Below are 10,726 nucleotides of genomic sequence, written 5' to 3' on the forward strand. Positions count from 1 at the left end.
GATTTTTCTAATGAAAGTGGAGTAGTACTTTAAACTTAACTAACACTGAACAATATTTTTGTAGAATTTATTTATTTTAAAGCAAAACTAAAGAGTTTTTGCTCTTTGCTCCCCCTACAGGTTGGAAGCGGAATTGTCCAGTACCACTGTATATGTAATAATTTAGCCTACTGCAGCAAAGCTGGCTCTGATTGGATTGTAGGTCTGCCGAAAAGCAAGTTTTTGTAGTTTTCACTTGAAGGACCGCGACCCGACGGTTGGAAACTTCTTTAGTGCGGTTTTGGCCGATAGAGGGCTGCAAAGTGAATGTGAAAGTGCCGTTCACCCTGTTTCGAGTGGATGAACGACTGAAACTGTTTTGAAAACATTATGGTTTAAGGCAGGGGTTCCCAAACTTTTTTTCCTGCGCACCCCCTTCTATGTCCCAACCGGGTTGGCGCACCCCCAATCCCCACTTTAAAAAAAACCGCTAAAAAGATTTGTTTTTAAAGACTCATGTTTAATCATGCGCAAATAACCAGGGGCTGGTTGCAACAGGCAGACGTTAAAAAAAGCATGTTGCACCATATTTACGCGTGTTGCACCATCTGAAACTACGACCAGACGCAGCTACGCTCAGCGTAGATGATGTGTGCCCCCGTGTATGCGTTTAACCACTGTGATATTTAGATGCCATTCGTAAAATGCCATGGTAAAAAACTTATACTTACACTTACTGCCGTCAGCTAATAGATGATATATGAGAGTTTCCTCATGTTTACCAGTGCGCTAATAATAAAAGCGATTACAACGGAAATGTTTACTGTTCATTTTTTTAGTTATTTAGTGTATGAAAAATCCCACTTAAAGAAACCGACTGCCATTACATTTTTCCTCTCGCGCACCCCCTGGTTGCAGCTCGTGTACCCCTGGGAGTGTGCGCACCACACTTTGGGAATCCCCTGGTTTAAGGTAAAAAAAACTTTTTGGTGATGCTTTAAGATTCCTCCACATATAAATGCAATTTTATAGTCCAAACAGAGATGGCGATAGAGAGGCAAATCTTACACACTGCAGCTTTAATTGTTGCTCACATCAACATTTTCAAATACATTTTTAAAATCAAAAGTTGTTGCACAATAAATTTACATGAACAATTGTATTGGTATTAACAAATATACAGTTTTTTGTTTACTAGTGTTAACAAATACAACCCTACTGTAAGGTGTTACCAATGTCTGTTTTTTATAAAATCTTTTAAAGGTGCAGTTCCAAAAATAGCCTGTTTTTAAATTTGAGGTTTGGTACAAGAAACTTGATTAACATTTTCCTGTAAGTGGACTTCAGGGGAAAGACAAGAGGTTATGAAGGTGATCAGTGTTTCTTCATCTGCTCTAATGTTATGGTGGTGGTTAGCATTAGCTGTGTTTTAGCTGAAATATATTTAGGTTGTGAGTGTGTGTTGAATGAGATTTGTGGTTTGTGCCGGCGCTGTCAGTTGTGTGACAGTAAGCAGAGCCGCTCGTGTTCACTTTGATCAGCGCTGTGTTCGGCCCCTGCAGGCCCCTGACTTACAAAGAGCTTTCTGTCTCAGTACCCGACCGACTTTACCCGCCTAGCGTTCTGTTAGTTATTGCAGTCGATCTCTTCAGACATATACAGACTAAAATCTGCCCCCTCCGATCTCGCCCCTGGCAAAAACTTGCACGCATGCAGTGTCAACCGAATCTTTATTCTTCTTAAAGGAACCGAAATCATCTCCATTATATCTCAACATTGAGCGTCTGTATGCTTCTGTGTCATCATTGAAATCTTCATTAGTAATGTTTTGGCATGAGAGCTCTGTGTGAATTCATGAATGAATCTTTACTGTGAGTCATCTGCGGGTGTCTGGAGCAGATCAGCGTCTCATCAGGATTTCACACATTTTGGCCAAAGCAAAAAGTACATTCTTACATAATCATATTGTCAAGTGACATAATCGCGTCTTTTACAAGAAATGCCAGTTAAACATATGAAAAACCAGAACTCGCAAGACACACGAGGTCTGCTACACATTAATGTTTTATTTCAGCTGTGTTGAAGATGAGCGAGCATGCTTATTGATCAAAGCATTACAGGTGCATTGTGGGAGAAATGTTAAATGACACAGAGGAGATGTGCATTGCATTGATTATATCTAAGAGAGAAATTCTGTGTATTAAAGTGAATTTGTGACATTTTGTGGTCAATCTGAGCTCATTTTTGTCTGTCACAAGATAACATTAATCTTGCTGCTGTCTGTCTGGTGGTTTTCTGAGTAAAATAGGAAATGAAAGAATGGTTTGTTTTATGGTATGTTGTGTGTATATTTAGGGTAGATTACCAGCAGTGACATCAAATGAGCCTCTTCACTGCAAAAAATGACTTTTGTCTTGTTTTTAGTACAAATATTATGTATTTTCTTAATGAACAAAATGACCTTAGGAAATAAGTCTAGTTTTTAGACAAAAATATACAATTTAAGTGAGTTTGTGCTTGAAACATGCAAAAAAGCACATTTTTCGTTTTTGTTTTAAGCAGAAATTCACTTACATTCTATGTTTTTGTCTTAAAACTAGACTTATTTTTTAGGCCCTTTGGCTCACCAAGAAAATGCATTAGGGCTGCATAACGATTAATCGTGATTAATCGTTTGCAGAATAAAAGTTTTCGTTTACATCATATATGTGTGTGTGTACTGTGTGTATAATAATTATGTATAAATAAATATACACACATGCATGTATAATTTTAAGAAAAAAATATTTATAGATTAAATATTTATATATAATATAAATTTTTTATAAATATAAAAATTTATATACACATGTAAATACGCCTTAAATATCTACATGTATGTGTATTTATTTATGCATAATTATTATACACAGTACACACACATATATGTTGTAAACAAAAACTTTTATTCTGCAAACGATTAATCGCGATTAATCGCGATTAATTGTTATGCAGCCCTAAAATGCATCTTAATTTAAGACTTTAAATCTAAGACCTGAAAAACTTTAAATATTTAGAAAGTCATTTTTTGCTAAGTTGATAGTGATCAATCATTGCATTGCGTTGTTTGCTAAAAATATATCTGTATTATTGTCATCGTTCTATAGCTGTGCTAGTTTAAAAGATTAGAAATCCTGATAATTTACTCACCCCCATGTCATCCAAAAAGTTGATGTCTTTAAAGGGACACTCCACTTTTTTTGAAAATATGCTCATTGTCCAGCTCCCCTAGAGTTAAACATTTGATTTTTACGGTTTTGGCCGATCTCTGGGTCTGGCGCTAGGACTTTTAGCATAGCTTAGCACAATCCATTGAATCTGATTAGCATCGCGCTTAAAAATAACCAAGAGTTTTGATATTTTTCCTATTTAAAACTTGACTCTTCTGTAGTTACATCGTGTACTAAGACCGACAGAAAATTAGTTGTGATTTTCTAGGCAGATATGGCTAGGAACTATACTCTCATTCTTGCATAAAAATCAAGGACTTTGCTGCCGTAACATGGCTGCAGCAGGCGTAGTGATATTACGCACTACCAGAAAATAGTCCTCTTAGTATCCTTCAATAGCAGAGAACTATTTTCAGGGCGATGCGTTATATCATTGCGCCTCCTGCAGCCATGTTACATCAGCAAAGTCCTTGATTATTACGCCTGAACAAGAGACCCGCTGACTGAAGTGAAAGGGTTGGCTGGTGTTACTACAGTGAGGCCATCTTTACATCAGAGCATTTGCGTTTTAAAACGCCATTTGAAAACGATCCTTGTCTATACTGGCATCGTACAAAACTTAATCGTAAAATTAAGAGACAAATTAAATGAAACGAAATTTGTTTAAAAGAAGCAAACAAAACGCTCTTTATATGCCATTTAAAATTACAGTCTGTCTTTCGTAATAAGCGAATTAAATTGAAACAAAACATGAACAACATTACAACAACTTTCAAAGCCTCTTGAACATTTTGAGTTTACTCGCTTCATTTGCGCGTGAACTTGTAGTCATCGAGACATTCACGCGGAAATTCGCGTCATGGGAGGGGCTTCTGCAACTCCACTCGCTTACTGTAATCACGTCACAACTAGTGCAAGCTCCTGATTGGTTAACGCTGCGAGTTTTTCCGCCAAAGTTCAAATTTTTTAACTTGCACGTTTTTAACGCGCTTTTTAACTTGCGCGTTTCTCAATTCGCTGCAATCGTGCTACTGTGCCACGCTAAACACCTCATTCCCGCCACAAGACCTCCAGACGCGCGTCAACATGTCTTCACATTGACTTAACATTGAAATCACTCGCGCTTGACGCCTCTACAGTGGCTGGTCTGAACGCAGCATTAGGATAAATGTTAATGCATTTATAATAGTTGGTTGGTGGATGTTTACTATTTTGGGCAAATCTCTGTTGCAAACCTCCATTGTACTAAATAAAAATCACTTTCACTTTGAAAATTATGTGGTGTCACGTTAAATCCAGCTGTTCGTTTATATAAGACGTTCATTTACACTGCAATGCAACCCTGGAGTTCTCAAACTAAAACATGGTCTGCAGCGTTTAGGGATAAACGAGGTAAATGTAATGCGCTTTAAAAGTTAAACGCGTTAATGTAAACATGGCCTGAGTGACCTGGGTCACCAGTAGCAAACAACGTAGTATATATACTGTATCTGCAATTGTTTGACCTCATTGTGATAATTTCAGATCACCGCAATGATTGCACATCTCTCTAAAAACACAAGGGGGAGCTGCAGCGCCTGTATAAATGAGACAGTATCAGATTACTTTTAAAAATGTGTTATGTGTAAAGATATTATTTAAATAATCATAACAATCGGTGGAAATTATTTTATAAACAAAAAATGTATAAGAATTAAATGTCAAAGCAATAAACAGGCAATTAATCGTCATAATCGTCACAATTTACTAAATAATTAACCGTCAGCCAAATTTCATAATCCCCCTACTGGTGGGGAATAAGAACATTACAAGTTGGGTGTGACAAATTTTGTTGTTTTTGTGATCTCTTAATTCCTTTATTAGGCAGTATAGGCTGTAGTGGGTTTAAAAGTTAACAATGGATAAGTTTGTGACACAAAATGTAAAGAAAACTATTCGGCACCAGCAGAGAAACCCAATATGACCTAATAAACCAAAAAGTTGCATCATTATAATTTACTTTTGAACAAAGTCTCTCTCTCTCTCTCTCTCTCTCTCTCTCTCTCTCTCTCTCTCTCTCTCTCTCTCTCTCTCTCTCTCTCTCTCTCTCTCTCTCTCTCTCTCTCTCTCTCTCTCTCTCTCTCTCTCTCTCTCTCTCTCTCTCTCTCTCTCTCTCTCTCTCTCTCTCTCTCTCTCTCTCTCTCTCTCTCTCGTAGCTTCTGGAGTCTCCTGAGGTTAAGGAGGACGCTGTACTTTGCTGTTCTATGGAGGTACGTTATAAAATTCATGTTGAACTGTACTCGGGTGCATAATTTAAGGTTTTTTCTTACCGATTAGATGGGTCTCTTAATAAACAATTCTGAATAAATTAATTAAAATTCTGAATGGCAGATGCACAGGCACACAGACAGACAGTCGTCTCCATCACATCTTCATTCAGTCAGTGGATGAAAACTACATGCAATAATTTGTCATCAGGAGACAGACTGACACCATCCAAACTGTGTCTCATACTCAGACCAGCATCTGTCTCCCTCCTCCCTTTGTGTTTGACCTCTGACCTCTCCTCTAGCATGAGTCTGTCAGTCTCTTTGAACGTCTTATTTCCTCTCTGTGATTTCCGTCGCGTGTCTGCCTCATTGTGTTCGTATGGGTCATTTACAAAGAAACGTCTGTGTGATACAAATGTAACAATTCTGTGCTACCATTCATTTCTCATTAATGTGTCTGCACGTCTAACTGGCTCATCCTATCATCTGTATACATCCTACACGTTTTCCTCACAACTGCCTTCTGTTGTTGTAGCTCCAGAGCGCTGGACGGTTGTTGGAGGAGCAGCTTCCCGAAATGATGACCGAGCTGCTCGCCGCCGTACGGGATAAGATGTTGTGTCCGTCCGAGTCCCAGCTGACGCGCTCTCTCCTGATGGAGGTTATCGAGCTTCACGCTCATCGCTGGAGCCCACTGGAGGCTCTGACCACCGCTTACTACAACAGAACCATCCAGAAACTCACGGCATGACCCAAACACAACCCAACAACTAACTTAACTTTCAGACAAACCACTAGAGGCCATAAACATGCAGAACAGACACACATACACATACAGACGACACACACCGTCAAACACAGTACTGCAGCCAGTATGGGATGGGGGTTGGCCGAATGGTCAAAGTTCAGAGGGTGAAATATGCAGATTGAAATGAATATGTATTTGTTTTCACTTCAGACCTGCATATTCATGAGTAAATCCAGACACGAGGACGCAAAACCAGACAGTCATTACACACGACGCAGACAGACAGTCCGTCATGTTTGGGTGTGTGTGTGTTTTAGAGAAAGATTTAGAGGAGCTTCTCATAAAAAACATGGTCACATTTCACACCGAAATCAAAATAAATATTTTCAAACAATATAGAGAAAATAAAGTCTGTTTTAAAGAATTTTTTTGCATTAGGATATGTATGACTTCTAAGCATATTTTGGCACAAATTTCTTTTTAATTTGCATTTTTTGAAAGTGTGAGTATTTAGTAAACTGTATTTTTAGCAATTACTGTTTTACAATTATTATTTTTAACACTTAAATCAACGCAAGTTACCGAAAACATAATACTATGATTAAATGTTTTACAATTTCATTCATATTACAGTCATAATTATTTCTGCTACTCTTAACTCATTAACTGGCGCAGCCATTTTTAAAAGGGCAGCGGTGAAAAGGTTCAAATTAATATAACTCTGGCATTTATTTTGGTTTAAAAGCCTAATCTTAGTTTTTTTTAAGAATTCACTTTAAAAAAAATTTATAAAAAATGTAATAGCAGTTTACATTTATTTGAATAATTAAAAATAATGCAATAAAGTGTATATTTTATACATTAAACTATCACAAAAAATGAGGTTTGTGTCACACTTTTAGTGGTTTTACCCACAACGACCACTAGGTGTCAGCAGATTGCTGCATACTCCTGTCACAAATTAATTAATTACTGTCACTGCATTATTATTATGGCTAAAATGGTTTGAAATATAAAGTTGCTATAAAGTTTTTTTCGTGATGGATTCAAATTTACATGCAAAATATTGAAGTAAACTCATGTGTCCTGCTCACTGGACAGCGCATTAATGGGGTTTAACAATGATTATTAGAAAATTATGATTAAAAAAATTGCAATGGGAAAATAAATATTTTCATTTTGGTGTAAAATGTGCCACATGTTCCTGAATTTATCATCCTCGAAATGATAAATTATTAAGCGAAGGGCAGTTGTGTCTGCAGACAGTTTGGAAGCCTGAGGGTTGAGCTCCGTCCGTCCGTCCGTCCCACCCCCCTTCAGTCCCTCGGGTATCGGGAGCACGCCGTCTCCCCACAGGGGTGTCCAGCTGGGGTCACGTCAGCTCCAAAGAGCGAGACCTTCTTTTGTCATACACACAGCAGATGGCTAGAAGACTCTGAAAGGCTTGGACGCACACGGTGTGTGTTTGTGATGAGGACACATTGAACATAAAGTGCTCAGATTCTCTTCACGAACGTCAGTTGGATCTTACCGTTCTGGCCTCTCGTCCTTGTTTATAATGTGTTATATTATTATGCATTATTGTTAATATTATTACTCTTTTCTTTTATTGTGTTTTTTTTTTACGAAGAGCGTATAAATGTTTGTGTAATGAACCTCATTTATAAACAAAGCAGAATGTGTTTCGTCCATGAAACCATTTTTACAAATGTATACTGTTAACGAAAAATGGTTTCACAGATGAATGCGTAGAAAAAACTTCTATGGGAATTGTTGACACGATCATGCGTAGGAAGTGAATTTTTACAGGCATGTCTTTTATGAATGAGGTTCAGTGTTTGTAGCGTAGATCTGTTGCACAGGATTCATTTGTTTTGCACTGTTTTAAGACAAATGCTTTAAAAATCGAAAAAGAAAAAGTGATGTGGGTTGTAGAGGATTTCGAATGTTAAGCATTTTTTGCTCGAATGAATTTTAGGTTTTAAATGGTTTTGGGGAGATACTAGTGGCCTTTAAACCCCTGCGAGTGTAATGATGAATCTTTGAGAGACCTGTGCAGCGAAAAGGATTTTGTTTTTTGCCCTGCGGCGTTCAGTTTCCTAAATAGAGAAATCTTAAAAAATCAAGCATGAGTGAAAACTAAATATAAAGACCACGTGCAAGTCGTTCTGTTTGAAACTGTTTACTTTTAACAAATTTGTTTGATGAAGATGGCGGTCAAATCTTTTAACAGTATATATATAATATATAGCTAATAAGTGTCAATTTCTCTGGCTTTGATGATGACTATGTGCATTATGATATTGAATTAATACGAGCCAGTCATCTAGTTCTATATAAGCTATGTAATCTTGTAAACGGCATATGAATTTGAATATTAAACATAGGAAGTGTTTCGAATTCGTTGGTGGACTCATTTATGGAAGGAAACACAAGCAGAACCTCTTTTGTGTTGTTGTGGGCTTTTGTGTTTTATTTGTCTTGTATCAAGAATTCAAATATAAAGATGAACACACGCTCATGAAAGGTCACATTAGTAAATCAAATCTAATTTTTGTATTGACAGTACACAGTTTTTATTGTTTTGATGGTTAGGCACATTCTTTATCTCATCATGATTTGATGTTTTAGCTTATTGTTTTTTTTATGCTTATTATTTTCTTTAATTTTATCAGATTTTCAATGCTGTGGTTTTGTTTCTAATTTAGCCTTGGTAAAAAAAATCACTTTTTATCATGAGAGTATTGGGTTTGTGTTTAATTGTCAATTCAAAATGTCATTATGGTACTGTGTAATAGTTTCATGTGAATGATTTTACGTGCACACACAGGTGATTTATTGAAGAACGGATGCATGTTTGTGAGCGTGTGTTTGTCTCTTGAGTTTATTTTTGTTTTTTAATTTAATTGGCTCCTGACTTTAGTTTTCAGCACTGTCAGGGTGTTTATGTTGTTTGTGGCAGACTCTCTCGAACCCTTTGACTCTTTAAGCAGTGCGAGCCACCAGGATTGTTGAATGCAAATCATCTTCATTTGCATCTTTTAGATGTGCAAGGCAGGTGTGAAAACAATGTCAGCTGACCGAACTGTAGATTTGGGCTTATTAAAAAAAAGATGTCATCAGAACTTTTTATGCAAGTGAAAATAAATGAAGGGGTGTAAAATGGAGTTTGTCTTTTTTTATGGTTCAGCTGCCACATCTTTGATATTGTCTTTACTTAAACATTGTGGTAAACATCACTATATATTTTGTGTTTTGCACAAATACTTAAAAAAATCTTACTTTATTTAACTTATAAGCGTATAAAATTCATTCAACTAAAACATTTAAGTGAAATTGACTTAAAATTATGAGTACGTGTTGTAAGGAATACCCATAATCCTTTGTGCCTGAATATTTTTATTTATGAGAGAGATAGAGAGAGATTTATAATGTTGTTTTGTTGTAAATGATCATTTTGTAAAGTCACCGTTCAGGTGATCAGTGTTTACTATCATGAACCAATTTCAGCACATTTTATTGTAGTGATGTTGGACAGAGCAATTGATATTACAATTTATTTTAAGTTAAATCAACTTAAAAAAAAATGTTTAATGAACTTGCTGAATTATATTGGAATTACTAGAAATTTTAAGTTAAATGTACTCTTGTAAATTACTTAATTTTTTTTTAAGGCAACAACTTTTCTCCAATTTTTAAAGTAAATTCAACTTGTCAGGGTTTCCAGGGAAATTTCTGGGTTGCTTAATGTGCAACATATTAGGTACACTGAAAAAAACAACTTTTAAAATCCTTGTAACAATTTGCACGAACGTTAAGTAAAATTTACTTCTCGATTTCCCTGCACGTACAACTTTCCTACCACACTCAAAAATCTTCTAAATAATACATGAAACATTTGTTAAATAATTAAGTAAATGTTATTTTTTGTTTTATTTTTAGATTTATTTTAATTGTTTAGGTAAAGTCTATTACTTTTTAAAACAAAACATTGAAGCATTGCTATCCTAAAAATATTAAATAAATCATTAATATTAAATAATTAAATTAATATTAATATTAAATAAATAAATAATTGAATAAATTATTTACTGTTGCATGGTAGATTGTATTTACTGTTTGTTATTTTCTTTAACATATAGTTGTATGGACTTAGTTACTTAGTGTTATAAATAATATTATAACACAAAAAACTGTAAGTGAGTCCTTGAATAACCTTGATTCTCCACATCAAACTCATACAAAACTGCGTTTTTGACATGAATTGTCAGTACTGTGGAGAGAAATACAATAAAATGTGCTGTAAAACACTGATCACCTAAACACTGAAAAATATGATTCATTCAATTTACTCAATTTTTTAAGGTAAGTGGTTAAAATCAATTTATTTAAGATACATTTAAACAAAAGTTTTTTGTTTTGTGTAAATGTAGCTTAAATAAATTGAGTAAATTGAATGAATATTTTTTTTTCAGTGAACGGTGACTTCACAAAATTATCATTTACAACAAAACAACATTAAAGTATAACAGCTTTAACCT

General features: G+C 35.5%; 1 protein-coding gene across 4 annotated transcripts in view; it reads left to right on the forward strand.

Annotated features, from left to right (window-relative positions):
• ctif (CBP80/20-dependent translation initiation factor) overlaps nt 1–9,352 on the forward strand; it is a 68,378-nt gene extending 59,026 nt beyond the window's left edge. For all 4 annotated transcript variants that reach the window (XM_065243795.1, XM_065243796.1, XM_065243797.1 and 1 more), the window contains 2 exons: nt 5,384–5,437; nt 5,973–9,352. In XM_065243795.1, the coding sequence (XP_065099867.1) occupies nt 5,384–5,437; nt 5,973–6,188 (270 nt within the window). In that variant the 3' untranslated portion in view covers nt 6,189–9,352. The remainder of the gene's footprint in view (nt 1–5,383; nt 5,438–5,972) is intronic.
• The last annotated feature ends 1,374 nt before the right edge of the window (nt 9,353–10,726 follow it).

This window comes from Paramisgurnus dabryanus, chromosome 18 (genome assembly GCF_030506205.2).
Source record: "Paramisgurnus dabryanus chromosome 18, PD_genome_1.1, whole genome shotgun sequence".
NCBI lineage: Eukaryota > Metazoa > Chordata > Actinopteri > Cypriniformes > Cobitidae > Paramisgurnus > Paramisgurnus dabryanus.